The sequence below is a fragment of the Lampetra planeri genome, chromosome 30, assembly GCF_965212315.1.
Source record: "Lampetra planeri chromosome 30, kcLamPlan1.2.h2, whole genome shotgun sequence".
In the NCBI taxonomy this organism is placed as follows: domain Eukaryota; kingdom Metazoa; phylum Chordata; class Hyperoartia; order Petromyzontiformes; family Petromyzontidae; genus Lampetra; species Lampetra planeri.
This window is the reverse complement of record NC_136136.1, coordinates 10004245-10020945: the sequence shown is the minus strand read 5'-3', so window position 1 is coordinate 10020945 and position 16701 is coordinate 10004245. Positions and strand designations below refer to the sequence as shown.

The window sequence follows — 16701 nt, the reverse complement described above, 5'->3', positions numbered from 1 at the left end:
TCATTCCATCTCACCACCGCACCGATCCTACCACCCACAATGGCTCATTCCATCTCACCACCGCACCGATCCCACCACCCACCATAGCTCATTCCATCTCACCACCGCACCGATCCCACCACCCACCATAGCTCATTGCATCTCACCACCGCACCGATCCCACCACCCACCATAGCTCATTCCATCTCACCACCGCACCGATCCCACCACCCACCATAGCTCATTGCATCTCACCACCGCACCGATCCCACCACCCACCATAGCTCATTCCATCTCACCACCGCACCGATCCCACCACCCACAATGGCTCATTCCATCTCACCACCGCACCGATCCCACCACCCACCATAGCTCATTCCATCTCACCACCGCACCGATCCCACCACCCACCATAGCTCATTGCATCTCACCACCGCACCGATCCCACCACCCACCATAGCTCATTGCATCTCACCACCGCACCGATCCCACCACCCACCATAGCTCATTCCATCTCACCACCGCACCGATCCCACCACCCACCTTCCATCCACTTCTCCTCCTTTCTACCCTCTCTATCTCTGTTTCCATCCTTTCATTTCCCCTCCAATTTCCTCTCCACTCTTCCCTCCCTTTCTTTTCTACTATCTCCTCTTCTTCCACTTTCCTCCTTCCATCCTTCTCTTGCTTTTAATTTCAATCCCTTATTGATCTTCCACCTTTTTTTTTATCTTGCCTTAACTTTTTCTGTCGCCTCCATTTCTACTTTATCCCTCCCTCCTTGTTCTTCTCTCTACATATTCTCCATTTCTTCCTCTCTCATTCTCATCCTGCCATCCTTGCCCACCCCTTCCCCCTCTCCCTTCTCTCCCTCTTTCTATAAGTCATCCATTTCTCCCTCGACCAAATGTTTTGTCTTCCTGTACACTCCCCGTTTTATTTTCGCATTCACTCTCTGTCTCACGGTCTCGCCGCATCTGTTTCTCCGTGGTACGCACTCTGGCGTGTTGCGTCTTGGTGCAAGCTTAGTCAGCGTCTCTCTCAGATCGTACTTTTTGTTTTGCTCATCGTCATCGTGTTCCTCTGTGCTGCTGTGCCTCTCCACCGCCCCATGCAGAAATTCGCCAGGCATTACCTGTACAAAGACAACCACCCCACCACCACGGATGACACAGAAAACAAAAATGAACACATCGCTAATGGTGGGTGACTTGCGTACGTGTGCACGTGCTTGCATCATGTGCGTTCGCTCGTTCGGCCTCTCAAGACTAATTAGAGAATCTATCGAAATTGAAAGAAATCAAAATAACTTTAACAGTTCGGATAGCTACCGCCTTACTATTCTGGCAAATTGCCCGATGATGCTGGATGTAATTACCAGCGAAACGTCGTACCCAAAAATTGTAAATGTTGTGGATTCACTCTTCAACACACCGGTGGGCTAAAGTAGTGAACTATTTGTCTTTTGTCAACAATGACACTTTTTTACTGATGGGCCGTGTCGGGTGGTGGAGGGTTACGACACATTTATAAATAATGCGATCTAACCCAAAAACCTTTATTATGAGCTCTCGGAGATATATTTATTATGAATAAAGTCGTTTTTGTTCATTGTTGAGTGTCAGCTCAGGTCTTTATCCCTCTGTGATTGTTAACATTAGTAACAATACGTGGAAGGTTTGTAGTGGGCATCCTGCAGGAAGGCTGGCCATTGTTGGAAAGACTTTGACCATTTACTTAACTTATCGAACTTTGCCTTTATCATGGGACCTCCTTTGCCAATACCAAAATATGAGAATAGAATTGAACTTGTCCTTGTTGCATAGACGGCTCGGCGAGGGTCTTTGTGCATGCGTACGCAATGCTGCTTTGGTTCACTTGTGGGCACGGTGATCCTGGAAAAGCTGTGTTCAATTCCTGCTCATGGCCAACATCGCTGGTGAATATCTGAACCAGTCCGGGGGCTTTCCCTAGATCGAGACAAATTAAAAAAATCAGTAACCCGATGCGTTGCGTGAGCATTCGCACTTAGCTGGGGAGACAAAGGCAGCTGAGCATGGTGATGGATACACTTTCCCCGCATGCGCCGTGCTGGCCTTCATACGTGCTCGCTAACGGCAACAGTATGCAGGCTATACGTGGGATCTATTTCTGTTTTATATATGTACACGTAGGTGTGTCTGTTTTTCTGTCTGTTTTACAGGCGATAGTAAAGTAGCAGGGCCCCATCAGGCCTTCTTGAACCTGAACAACAAGGGAGAAGAGCCTCCTAAGCCCGACGGCATCTACATCATCTTCAGAAAGGTACCGGCTCGACACTCACGTGTTATCTGCGCTGGCACCAATGGGCTGCTTGCTATAACAGCCCCTTGCCCTCCACAGCCTTGCCGAGTTCTAACCCGTTGGGCGACGGCTGTCGTGTTTTGCAGATCTGGCCGATGGCGCTGTGCGTGTGTTGCGTGTTCTGGTTCACTATCGCCGTGTTCCCGGCGCTCACCGTGCGCGTCGCCACATTCAGCACCCACAACATGTGGAGTAAGAGCCCCCCCCCCCCATTCAGTAGCGCCTGTTTCTCTCCCGTTTAACACGTTAGTTGGCTTTCGAAACCGGTATTCATCCGTCATGAAGGGTTTTTCTTGGGTTAGGTCGTGTAAATAATAAATGTGTCCTTATTATGTTTCTCTCCTCGTTAATAAAAAGTTATAGGTGTAGCTTTCCCGTGCACAGCTTTAGTGATGTGATTCAAAAATATTTTGCTGTGTCCCATGTTCAACAGGCATCTTTGTTGCTGTTGATTTACAAAACAATTGCACATTTCGTTGCCATTCTAACTTTTTTAGCCTCGTCTGTGTAATAAATCTAGGTTTGGAGGCCTCAACATCCGTCCTCCCCTCTTGCATGGGATCTAAACAAGGAAAGGCGCCTGTTTGGCCAATGGGTTTAAAAATATATATACCAGGCATTTTATATTTGTAAAATGCCTTTATGACGATAAGATGAATATAGTTGTATGAATAAACGTCTTCACGCTTGTAACACGCATTGTAACAAAAAATCGGCCATGTTGGTTTTAGCATCACCATGACGACTCGTAGAATAAATCAGAGCTCGCATTTACAGGGAAACAAATTTCGCACAAGGTCTTGACGTTTCTTTCGTGCGTCGTAGAGTCACGGTGGCGAGATGTTAACCACCTCGCCTGGTAAACAGGAAGTCGTGGGTTCGATCCCGATCCTAACGCCTGTATATTTGGAGTTGTAATGTTCTCCCCGTAGTTGCGTGGATTTTCGGGTTCACTGGTTTTTCCCTCCACTTTTAGAAACATGCTTTTTAGAGTATTTGGCTGCTATAAATTACCATGTAATAAGCCACTTCGTTGAGCTATCATTTGTGTCCAGGTCGCTTCTCAATAAGATTTACATAGCTCAGTGGATCTTACCCGGTAAAATAAAAAATAGTTTTAGAGTTTTAACTCTTATTTCCCCGGCTTTGCAGCCCATTTAAAACTAGCAGCATGGACAACAACTCGCTTGGTGTAGTACGATTTGCCCGGCCGGTAATTTCAATTACCGCGTTTGCCCGCTCCCCTCGAACCCGTGCAACAGACAGCCTCTTCCTGCCCGTGTGCTGCTTTCTCACGTTTGGTGTGAGCGACTTCATGGGCCGCAGCCTCACAGCTGTCGTCATGTGGGTGAGTGTCGTCCCACCCAGCGCCTCCCACCGCATCCTACATTCGCCACCCACCACCACCCCCTCCAAAATTCCCCATTGACATCCGTGCAGAGCGCACGCGCCGAACAGGCCAGACCAGACGGCGGTTGGAGACATGTGTACGCGTACAACCCTTGGATGAGAGGTCCTTCCCCAGACTGTGCAGGTCATGAGGGATGTTTGACCATACTTCACCGTGCCGCTTAGTGCGAGTTAGATGAAGGCGGAGAGCATGTAAGTGCAGTAGACAATGCTATTATCTACGCCACTCACAATTTGTCCGCGCAGTCGATACCACCGGAGCGTGTTCCAAACCTGACAACATGAGTTTCATTCATTCCCAGCCGCTGTCAAACATCACTGGCGAATATATCAACAGGGTCTCGGACCTGCGGTAGGTTGAATTGGCCTTGAATGAGCACCTGGGGGTACACCTGTAAACGTCGGCACTGGGTAGGCCATTGGCAGGGGTCGACAACTTGTGACTCCGCATGCGGCTTTTTAAAGACTGCTTTGCGGCCCTTGAAATTCGAAAAAATGGGTCCCCTCTTGTTATTTTGGTTGCTAACTGCTGACCATGGAAGTCCAGTTTACCATGGAAGTCCAGTTTACCATGGAAGGCCAGATTACCTTGGGCAGGGTTTGGCAACTTGTGGCTATGGAGCCCCATGCGGAGCATTCAGGACCGCTTCGTGACGTTATTTATTAAGGGCCGTCTCGTATTCACATGCGTTGCGGCTTTTGTTTTTTTTATTTTTACAGAATTCGAAAAAAATGGCCGCTCTTGTTGTTTTGATTGCCGACCCATGGGGGCATAGGCAAAGCACGTGTCGACCCCACGCAAGCCCCTCGTGCGCCGTGCCAGCCTTCATAGGCGCTTGCTGAACAGCACTTGCCCCTCCGCAGCCTGTGTAGTCTTCACGGTGCATAAGGGGGAAACTTTGTCTTTCTTTATGCCATTGTAGCCAGGGGAGCACAGCTGCTGGTTCCCGGTGCTGGTGGCGGCACGCCTGGTGTTCATTCCGGCGTTCCTGCTGTGCAACGTGACCCCACACCCCTTTGGCAGCGCCCTGCTGGCGCACGACGTCGCCTTCTTCCTCGTCATGCTGCTGTTCGGCATGAGCAGCGGATACCTGGCCTCGCTGGCTATGAGCTATGGCCCCAAGTAAGTGCTGCTGCTGCCACTACCGCTGCCGCTGCGCCCGCGCCAGGGGGCAGCCCTTTGCGATGTAACCTCTGCGTCGGGGTTTAGCATCGCGCTATTACTACCAAGCGAGCCCATAGCGCTGCACGATTTAAGCGTCTCCGGTTCGATTCCCGGTCAAGCGCAACGGCAGGGGCACCCGGTATCTGAAACTGTCTCGTGTTCCCCCTCGGTAGACTCGGCCCAAATTGAGTATCCTAATCATGAGTTGGTCCTAATTCTAAGAGATGCAAGGAAGACGAAGGTTGTCGGGCATGAGTGGCAGCGACCACACAACCCACACCTTGTAATGCGGCAGCTTTTATTTTGACCGTGTGCTGGGCGATCTGAAATGATTTTCAAGCTTCTTCCAAGGGGAAAAAGACTGAAGTACATTTCAAGGGTGCTCTGTGGCGCCCGAGTGACCTAATTGCAGTGTGACTGCTGGGCATTTAATGTAATGCCACCGGAGTGACATCTCAGCAGTGTTTACGGAGTGTTCCTGACTCAATAAACAACAAACAAATATAATTCACAAAGCTTCAAACCCGGGTTCGGATTGCCCCGGGACACCCTACCAGCACATGTAGTTACAAGATAAGAGCCGTGTATGTTTTTGAAGCTGCATCTTTTCATGTGTGAGTGTATGTGGAACTTCTTTCGCACCGTACGTAGCCAAGCGTGCTAATCCATGATGAATTTTTGTTTGTGTTAGATCACATATATCAATGTGTCTTTCAGTAATGTCACGTAGAAGGGAAATAATAAAATAATATTAATAAATCGTAATATTTGCTTTTATTTTTTATTATATAATGTTTTATTTTTATTATTGTATTATTTCCCTTCTACGTGACTACCGAAAGAACCAAGAATATGAATCCCTGCAGTCACGAAAGCTTTACATCGAAAAATATCAATGTGTCGTTAAACCTGCCACCACCCGACACGGCCAAATTAGTAAGCTTTGTCACGTAAACAAAACGTGCCAATTAGTTACTTCAGCACACAATCGTGTTGCATTTCATGCGAGGTGCGTGCTAATCTTTGTTTCGCAGCTGCTCAACAATGACGCCCACCGGCAGCAGTACTTCCCGCGCTCGGCTAAACGGGTGACGTTTGTGTGTGCGCGCGCGCTCGCAGGCAAGTGGAGGCCCACAATGCGGAGACAGCCGGCTCGGTGATGATGTTCTTCCTGGCGCTGGGCCTTGCTTTGGGAGCAGCTACGTCGTTCATCATGATACAATGCCTGTGAGCTGCCAGTGCAGCACATACGGCGGGAATCGTCACGCCAGGCCTAACTGCTACACTGCCATCCACCAAGCCAATCGCACCCGTCACACTGCCGCGCACACACACGTTCCGCGTCATGTGGTCCTTCACGGAATATTGTTAGATTACATCCTGTGGTGGCGAGATGCGAATTCAATTTTGCCTGTTATGCCGGAGGTCGTGGGTTTGATCATAGCCCTGTGACGCCTGTATATTTGGAGTCTGCGTGTCTCTCTCCCCATGATCCCGTCGATTTTTCTCTGGGTCCTCCGGATTTTCTCTCCACATTTGGAAACATGCGTTTAGAGAATTTGACTGCTATACATTTCCACATGATAATCCATTTCGTTGAGTTATCGTTTCTAATAGCCAGGCCGCTTCTCAATAAGAGCTCAGTGGGCCTTACCTGGTTAAATAAATAAATAACACGTCATGTTTGACTTTTGTTTCGTATTTGCTACTGAAGCCCAGGAACTGGTTGGCTATCAATTGCTTTACTGCCTGAAAGCAGAACTGCAATTTCGATTTATAGCTTTCGTGACTGCAGGGATTCAAATTCTTGGTTCTTTTGGTAAAGTAACGTAGAAGGGAAATAATAAAATAATAAAAATAAAACAATAAAATTATTACGACGTTTCGATTGAAACACAAGCAATCATATTCGTGAGAATTTAATTGTTTTATTATTATTTTATTATTTCCCTTTTACGTGACTTTACCGAAAGAACCAAGAATAGAACTGCAATTACCAATATTTTATAATTGAGTTTTATAAATGCTTCCCTTGGCTCCCATTCAAATATTTATCTTAAATGCCATTCTCTGTATTGTTTGAGACTCGAAGGACTTTTTTGGAGTCACGCGTTTGTCTCCAATACCATGCTGTGTCAAATGTAATCCAAACAGTGCAGTGATAATAGTTTATCCAATTACACAGCTCATTATGCTCTCTTCAAAATCGCAATTAGGATTTTGAGTGACCTGCAGATGTGTTTTTCTACCGGTGCTTTCAAAGTCAGAAATTTCAGGTAAAATCTGGCATGCTCGTACCCCTTTCCATATCCAGTAATGATTTATCTTGTTGCAGCAAGTGCCCGTAATTGAGTAGTGGCACGACTGTGGGGCAGAACCCATGGGGGCACCCACCCCGACCGCCCCCCAGCCCTCCACTCCGTATGAGCGTGTCGGTAAATGCAGTTGCATGCTTTACCGGAAGCTACACCACTGCCCCTTGTTCAATGTTGTCTGACTCCAAAGTTAATGCCCTTTGTCAATAAGTTAAATCCACCCATCCCCCTTCTCCAAAACCAAAAGCAGCTGCAAAGGTTGTATATCCAAAGTTACCAAATCGCCCAGGTATATATTTTTTTGCAATTTATTTATCATACATTTTTGCCCGCGTACCTTCATCTCTTGTCGCCGTCTTTCTCAGTTGCATGTGCGTAACTCCTGTGGAGGTCCGCTTGGCCCGTCAACTTTCAGGGGCTGATAAAATAAGGACCTCTTTGTGGGGTGTCGATGTTGGCTGTCTCATGAGAAGGATTGGCCTCTGCCATTGCAATGTGGAATTTCCACGTGGCTTCGAGGTGGCCCGTGGAACGGAGACCCTCCCAAAATTTGTCAAACTTGTTTTTGATGAGAAAATTTGATGTGTAATTGAGTTATTTATATTTGTTCTGGTGGTTGTGTAAATACAACCTTCAGAGGCTGCTTCTCTCTCATGCATCCAACAATGCTGGAAACGCGCACACACCTGTGCCTCTTAAGTGGCCACAGAGTCATCGCATCCAATGAGGTGTAAGTTTTCACCAAAGCCATTTATGTTCATGATAATTTACAGTATGTGTGTATACTGTAGTAAGCTTTGTGTTTTGTTTGTGATATAGTTTTGGTTAAACTATTGTTAGGATTATTTAAATGCGAGTTTATTTTTTTGGGGTTATACGTCAGGTTGGTTTAACATTTTTGTAGGATGTAATGTTTTGGTTTGGAGTGTTTTGACTACTGCCTGGATGAGAAACACTGAGTGCTTTGAAACAGCTCCAGGAGACCAACTCCACAGGTTTTTATTAGGTGAACACACCAGCAATAGTTTGTAATTCAGCCGGGCAACATTGCGCAAAAGGACTCTTGTTTTCACAATCGTTGTTTGTTAAGTTGAGCCTACAAACCTCCCCTAGCCCAGTAGAGTACCGATGTGTGGGAAGTCTACAGTGGATTGTCAATCGGAGGAATTGGACCCCCCACCATTTTCATGGGAAATTCTCGCCCCGGTGGCTTTGAGTACCCCCTCCCCCCATGCTCATTTCCACAGATAAGCTTTATTTATTTATTTACGTTCAACTTTACTCGAGTCCCAAGACCCATTTTGGAAAAGGTGCTGCTCTAGGATGAATTGGGACGTTTCGTTTTTTAGCATTGCACATATGGAAGGAAACTGGGATGCACTGCAGAAAATAGCAGTTAGTTGGAAAAAAAAATTCTACTACTGTGACGGAAACAGCCTTCCAGCAAAAACATGAGATTTGATCCCCAAATTTCCGTGCCTTAAATTTTAATTCCCCACCGTAACCCATGCGTTGTCACTTAAACTCAGGTCTCCTGGAACTTAAGTTTCAAGCCACAAAGTATCTTCTTGTTGCCTGCAGCTTAGTCTTTAGGGCATGCGTGGCGTGTGGACACTGTACCAGCAGTCCTATTCTTTAGATGGCCAGTAAAAGGGAATTGAAAGTGAATTGTCCATTTTCTTCATGTAACTGCGGAGTTATGGACATTCATTTTCATTGGCTATCTAAAGACATCAGTACTGCTTTGTCTTTTTTTTGTGAAATCAAACTTATAATGCTAGCATTTGTTTTAGTTTTTTTTGCAAATGCTTGGATAAAAAAAAATATTTCATGTACATGCTTGCAAGTTAAAAGTTTTCTGTAAAGCAAACATTTTTGCAGGTATAAAATATTATACCAAGTGAAGAAAGTTTAAGCCTAATAAAAACGCACCGCGTCAACTCGGCACGCGCAACTTGCAACGGCCACACCAACTGTTACAGATGGTAGCATCGAATGTGTCGTGATATAAATCGGCACTGATAAAAAAAAAAATCTATATTTACGCTAATGTGCGCGAGGCAGTGTCGTGTTTGGGAAGTGGCCCAGAGCATATTGGATCGTTCACGATTGCTGAACAGATGCAACTTGTCAGTACCACTAACACGTGGCGTGGCGTGGCGTTGGCGGTACTAGTGTTTTTATATGGCTAATTAAACGTGAATTTCATGATTTTTCTATTTTAAAAAATAGCAGGGACGTCTCTTTAATTGACTTGTGTTGGTCACATTAAGACTTTTAAAAAGGTGAATGTTTCTGCAGCACGGATGACACCGATTCTGAAACGTGTCATGGACTCTGGATCCCAGTCCGGTAAAACTGTGTCATGTCTACGGTGTGTATGGCTGGATACCCTTGGATGGGCTTCCCTTAAACGCTTGCTGTTCAACCAAAGACCCCCGTAACAGTATTCAGCACCTGGGTGCCGCTTAACTTTCTTCACAAGGTGTGTGTTTTTGCCCCCCCTGTCTGCGCTAATTCAATTTACAGGTCACATACGTCTTATCTGAACCTGTTTTGAGGCCTCTGCTACATTGACGCGGCCTGAAATGAGGACCTGATACTGTGTAAATGTCGATATTGGGGATACAAAGGTGACCGGGTGTGGAGCTGACTGTGCTCCGCCTCGTGTACTGTGCCGCCCTTCGTACATCATATCCAACAAATTATTGCTATAGTCTCGAAGGGTAAATGGCGAGGAATCTTTTATTTTCATGTAAGTGTGCGGTGTGGGCACGTGTATACCAGTACGAAATCCCAAATTCGCTGCCAATTTCATAACGCGCTCAGTAGCTCTGGCGAGTTAAATTCTACCTTTGAATCGCTGAATGTGAGCATTGCTGAGATTTTGTGTTTGAATCTCGAGCTCCCACCAGACATTAAAACCAAGTGCTCCATTGCAGCGAGCTGCTGGGGTCCAGCTCGACCATCAACTGCGCAGAGAAAGCACACCACCTCATTGGTTATACGTTTGCTCAGCCCAACCGAGGACTATATCCATGCGACAGGAATGCCAATCTTGCGGTTGCAGTGACACCCGCGCGTGGAAGGAACACCGAATTTTGAAGTGGTTCCATAAAATCGTTTCCAGGGTCCTTCTACCGAGCCGCCATTGCTCGGCATTAATGTGTCGGGCGTTTCTCAATGGGGTGGTTCTTCCCCTCGTACACCGACTGACGAGATCGCACAATTAGTGAAATCCAAATAATGTATTCGGTGCTTCACAGGAACCCAAATCTACTATGCCCCGTGCCAAAAGCAGACTTTCGAAAACGCCGAAACGGAAAATTCCGTATTGGTCATAGTTTTGCTTGATAAACGTAGTCTTATTTTCTTAATTCGGTGCAAATTCACAATTTTGAGGAATTGGGGATGAGCCATTCTGAGCAGATTAGTAGGAGTGTAAAGCCACCTACTCAACATCAGTATATATATGTGTGTGTGAGGAAAGTGCTTTTTTCACCTTGTACAGTCCGGATGGTCAAACGAGATTATTCTAATTAACAGGAAGGAATTGCCTCCGATATCATTGACATCAAAAACCACACAACCCACGGCACCTGTTCTCGAGATGCCCTCGCCTGTTTGTCCGAGGGATCCCGATGCAGTATCTCGATGGCTTGGGCGATCCTCGTCTGTTGGGTCAGACTCCCGGTCCAGCCGTGCAGGCCATTCCATTGCTGCTTATTGTTGCATTTCAGAGTATTGTTAAGGGAATTTGTGTTTTTGAGGGTCCGTGGGATTTGGTTGCAGATTGAAGGCCGGCGTTCGCCATCCACTCTTGAGACTTAAGAACCATTGAGGTTCCGTGATACGAGTGGCAGGATCGCACACGTGTGCTTTGTTGACTCGCACTCCACATGATGCGAGTATTTTAACTCTCCTTGACATGGAGTTCACGTGGTGGATCCCGCAGTCGGTCTGCTTGGTGCCAGGGTTTGTGCCGATGCCTCATCTGGGACTCCCCCCCCCCCCGATCAGGGGTCCATGTCAACCGTGAGTTTGCGGCACTTGGACCCAGCCACCACGCAAATTGTGACAGATGTGATTTGTGCCTGCGGGTTCACGTGCTTCAGGCAGTCAGGTGGGCTTGCATGAGCGTGCGTTTGAGTCGCACAGTTTGTAATTTGCTCAGGGACCATGTAACGCATGCATTCGGGTCAGAGCCGGCCCAGCCACTAAGCGACCCTTGCAATTGCAAAGGGCCCCGTGGCCAGCAGAGGGCCCCCTAGAGTCACTGCTAGCTAGTGGGTGAAAAAAATCATACATCAAAGGGGCCTCCAACCAAATTTTGCTTAGGGCCCCCAAAGGTCTAGGGCCGGTTCTGATTCGGGTCTCTTGGCACCAGGGCCGTATGAATCGTCTCGTTAAGTCCCATTACTTTGGTCCAAGTTAACTAAATCAGGTCTCTCCGAACTCTGGGTTCGTGTGATGTAAGGGGGTTGGATTGTCGTGCCTCGGGAACCTTATGAACAATGTATCCCAAACTCCACAACCCAAGTTTTAATTTAACTTGTACCAGTTATGTTTGGTGTGGTACTCAGTTTGGGGACTAATTAGCATCTTGACAAATGTAACCTTTCGTCTGATTTTTTTTAGTGAAAATGTGCTGATACCTCCCATCGCAAAGAAACGGGTAAACGTCAAAGTGTTTGCTGTAATCTGTGCCACGTCAATATGTGCGTGTCGTACTTAATCTGCATTGAACGGAGATGATTGATAAACATGGGAACCTTCTCCATGGAGGATGTGAGCAAATAGCTGGTGTTTGTAGGTGCAGGTTCGTGCACGCGTAAAGAGAGGTTACATTTTCGGGCAGCCAGAAGTGCCAGCTCACCGTTGATTCGCATATGATAGGGAGGTAACGTGTAATAATTACCAACGCCAACCATCATTGCAGGAGGGATTTTGAGCCTGCAAGTAAAGGCATGAATTGGCCACATCTGGGCCTCTGCTATCATTCCGATTGCACAAGGCCCCAATCTCTTAAGGCTGCTTGCTGGGCACGATCATCCCGATTTGTGATACTGTGGACAAAGGCTTAAACTTGACCCATTTGGCAAAGTGTCCGTGCATCTGACCACACGTGGACCATGTTGTGATGTAAACAATCGTACAACAGACCAGGTGACCGATCGGGAGAATTATGCCGGCGACGTATAAACTCCTGTGGTGAGTGTGAGTGTAGAAGGGACTTTAATGCAAACGTCTCCCTCACCTTTATCTGTGGGCTGATTTAAAGTCGAGCGTTGAGTTATGCTTCGGAAGTGAGAATATTGCTCAAATGCCTTTTTGTCTTTAACTTATTCATCCAAATGACGAGATATATGCAAAACAATGTCACTTGAAACGAATCGGAAATCACAAATGCTTTGTACATATACGATGTGTACGTTTTCAAAAAAATGCAATGTCTTAAAATGCGGAACTTCTAACCGTTGTTGGAAGATGGCAAATGGTGCGCAGTGACCGAGAAGGGTTTAAATTGATTCTTCTAAATTTAAACGTGGTCCAAAATGGCACGTTTTTACTTTTTTTATAGCAGTAAGCCAGAGGAGGGTAATTTAGGCCCTGCAGTTGTTGGACGGCAATTTCTGATGGACCACGGTGCGTTGTAAGCTTTTGTTTAAGGTGTAACAGAAGGGTAGTACCACGGGGTACAGCTGAAGGGAATCCACTGAATGTGTGCCTCTGGCAAGTGGCAAACTCGTTCGGAGGTGGCTGCCATCTGCCGATACGTGCCATCTGCTCAAGAGACCTGTCGGAGATGCACTGAATAAATTGGGTAAAAAATAATGTATGAAAGTCAACGTCATGTACAAAAAGCATAGGCCTTCCAGAGCAAGTAATGCAATAAGTCAGCAAAAAATATAGCATTAATCTATAAGGAATCGCTGTGTTCACAGTGAGTTTTTACTTAACCCGTTGAGACGGTATCTGGTTGACTATTGCACTAAGGAACCATTGGCCCTGCGCATTCCACTGCTGGATATGAGTTATGTAGCAGTGGCACCTGAATACCCAACAGCACATTTCAAATAGAACCGTTTTGCTCCACGTTCTCGAGACACGCACATCTGGTCCGTGAGTTAAATTTCATAACTTGCCGTGGACGCCAATGGCCTCTTACTGGGCCGAGCCGCTCAAAGACTGACCTCACTTAACTGAGAGCTGGGTCAGTAGAAACGAGCACCATTAACGACAGGGGTTAGGAAATCTGTTCAGTTACTGCTGGCCATCCAAATACCTTTTGGTGGGCCACAGAGTAACACAAGCACCTCAATTGTCACTGCAAGAGGGCTTTTGCCATGACTAAAAGTGACTTGAGGCCACCAAAATTGCAAACTGTGCTGTCAGATCAGAAATATGTCTGTCACATGTACCTAAAATAGCGTGCTTGCGAGAGAAGTGTCGATTTGCAGGCCTTTCCAAGTGGTTGGAGCCCTCGTGTGCCTGTGGGCCGGGCCGTATGAAATGAAAACGTGGGGGGGGGGGGGGGCTTGTTAGCTACCTTCTTCTCCACCCCTGATGTACGATGTTCAATTCCAACAGCTAGCTCAGGGCCTCCGACAAAGAGATACGCTCTTGTTTAGAACATCGGGACAGTTTACCTGATTTCATTTATGTATTGGAATTACGTTAAATTATCATTTTTAAAAGGGAAAATTATAATGCAAAGTATTTAACTACAATCATATCATTAAGAAAGAGCATATGCATTTAGTGTTGAAGGCATTAGCTGCTTAAAGCTGTAGCTTGGGAATGAATTATTTCAACTATCGCCGGTTTACATATGTTTAAAGTTGTAATGAACATAATTTTAATACGTGCAAGCGTATTTATAAATCACACAGATGTGTGTTTAGTTCACAAGTGTAGGTACTTAATTTTAAAATACGCATCGGTTCTATATGCTGTGTACACGAGTAGAGGGCGGTTTATCAACTTTAAATTGGTCAACTCAACATAACATTCTGTGTAAGCTTGCTGCAGCCGAAAGAGCGTTTCGCTCCCCGCCATAAAGTTTCAAGTTCAAAATCTTGGTTGATGGTTTGTTTTCGCTCATCGACAGTGTATTATTGAATCTGAACCCTGTAATGGTAATGTAGAAGAAAATCCACAGCCGACTCATTTATATTCCTTTTCCCAATATGAAAAGGAATATAAATGATCCCCAACACATTTAACCACCCATCTTGTATTTACACAGTTTGTGGCGCATATTGTTGTTTTTATATAGATAAGTTTCCAGTGTGTTGTTTGTAAAAATGTTAAGTGTTTTTATAGCTTCGTTGATTCAGAACTGCAGTTAAAAACTATATTTTATGACGAATTGACTCCATTTATTGATGCATTTTCTCCTTAAAGTAATGTGATCCTCTTTAAATTCAACATTTAATTGCGCAGTTCAGCTGTTCTCAAACTCCAGTTTGGACACAACTACCGTGGTGCACGTTTCCAAATCACGATACGCCAACCCCATGCCCCTGAAGTTTACAACGTGAAAGCGGTAGCCACGGAGAGAAAAAGAGTATAGATAAGCTGGTTATACATGACTCGAGTAGTATGGGTTATATCAGCCTTAGCAAAGCGAATGTCAAGGCTGAGCTGTCTGTGGACAAGGAAAGATGATAAATGCATTCAGGCTATCCATCAGCGGGCTTGACCAGCATTTACTTGGATAATGTTGATATGGTGTGGAAAGGTTTGACCCTGGAGTTGGATGTTATGACGGGAGTCATGAGAAGACTAAATATCTAAGGTTACAGCACCAAGCGCAAAGCATAACTCGTTCAAGTGTCGCCAAGGACATTGTTGCACGCTTTACACTGTTAACAACAATACATTACACGCTGCTTTTAGTTTTAATGAATTGCTGTTGTGTGTGTGCTTTGTTGGCAAAAGTCATCTTTGTGACGGGCAGTCATTTCCATTTCAAATCATTCAGTGAAGACTGAGCGAGCATCCTTGATGCGAGTACTTGGAGTTTGGTCGTGGGTCGATGAAGTATGAGAGGCTGCTTGTCATCGATTTTGTTCACATAAGGCTGTATGGAGAATGTCAATCAGTGGTGGTTTAATACCATTGTATACTTTACTGTATTAACAAAATTGTGGCTACTGGAAGTAAGACAAGTTACGTGAACTTAATTTTAAAAGGGAAATTATATTGGAAGCGCCTGTATCATCGTTACCGGCAACCATTCTAGATTGCCAATGCTGGATAACACGTTTTATTAATATGGAGTAAAAACACATTGCATTCACAATCTGGAATTGCCATGCAGCAACCACTGATTTGGTATTGTACCATTTAAAGCGTGTGGTTACTGACTTAGAAATTAATTGCATTTTTTAAATTAAAGTTTGCAAAAAATACAACAATGTATTGGTCATTTGTATTCAATATTACACTTATACGAGGTAAAAAAAAAATGGTTTCGTTAAGTAAAGAAGGCGCACTGTGTGCACGCCTCTGGTGCATCAACTCCGTGAGTGATCTTGAAAGTTTCTGCACAGCCCAACGTCAACGCGCTGCTGATGAGATGGTGCACGTGGAGTTTTGAGTGAAATGCCTCGTCGTCGCATCGTCCATTTTTTTTAACACTGCGTTTCACAAAATAAAATAAAAACCCTATTTGGCGCATTGTGTGATCGTCAGCACGAAGGTTCGGCGCTGTTTTAGCAATAAAAATTGTTTCTCCTAAAATTTTAATCTCGTGTGGTGCGTTCACTTTGCTGCAGCTGCCGAATGCACGAGTCTCCATCCAGGCTCTGGGATTTGTAATTGGCGTTAATTTCAGGGGTTCTCAGTAATTTTGTTTAGTTTCGAGGGAAATGTATTCCAGTTTTAAAAAAAATACGTTTTAAAATCAGGATGGATTAAAAATGTAGACAGTACATCCTTCCACAAAACCTATCTTAGCAATTGGACAAAAACACATATAAAGTAACTGTATTACTTTATATGTTGTGGATAAAATACCAAGTCAAAATGAGCTACACGTAATGAAGTCTAGCCAATTCGTCCCACATACCCCAATTGGCACTGCGTACCCCTCTGGTGACTGGTGCTCATGCCTAAAGCATCCACATATATATGTAATGCGAGTGTAAATGGGATTCCTGCTGGACTCTGGCCCAATCACACAGCCCGATCTGGGGGGCGTGTGGGAGGGGCCGCCGTTCACCTCGGCTCCAATGGGAAGCGAGGTGAATGGGGGCGGAGCCAGCTGGGCAGTACGGGAAGGCCGGATCTGACGATCCGGAAGGGGAGGAGTCAGGGTCACGTGGGGGGAGAGGATATAAGTGGGAGCCCGGAAGAGATCGAGGTCAGTTGGGGAAGTTAAGAGGCTGAGCCACGTTGGGTGGTAAGAGGAGATCCGCGCCATCGGCCACGTGGCCGAAGGACCTTCAGCACGCCGTCGGCCAGCGGAGTGCGGGAGTGGAG

The 16701-nt window shown here is 45.8% G+C and overlaps 1 protein-coding gene across 8 annotated transcripts in view; it reads left to right on the top strand.

The window, feature by feature from the left end:
* LOC144728961 (equilibrative nucleoside transporter 1-like) overlaps positions 1 to 15966 on the top strand; it is a 58474-nt gene extending 42508 nt beyond the window's left edge. For all 8 annotated transcript variants that reach the window (XM_078608749.1, XM_078608754.1, XM_078608751.1 and 5 more), the window contains 6 exons: positions 1097 to 1181; positions 2183 to 2283; positions 2409 to 2514; positions 3585 to 3670; positions 4656 to 4855; positions 6017 to 15966. In XM_078608749.1, coding sequence (XP_078464875.1) covers positions 1097 to 1181; positions 2183 to 2283; positions 2409 to 2514; positions 3585 to 3670; positions 4656 to 4855; positions 6017 to 6128 — 690 coding nt within the window. In that variant the 3' untranslated portion in view covers positions 6129 to 15966. The remainder of the gene's footprint in view (positions 1 to 1096; positions 1182 to 2182; positions 2284 to 2408; positions 2515 to 3584; positions 3671 to 4655; positions 4856 to 6016) is intronic.
* Positions 15967 to 16701: the final 735 nt, after the last annotated feature.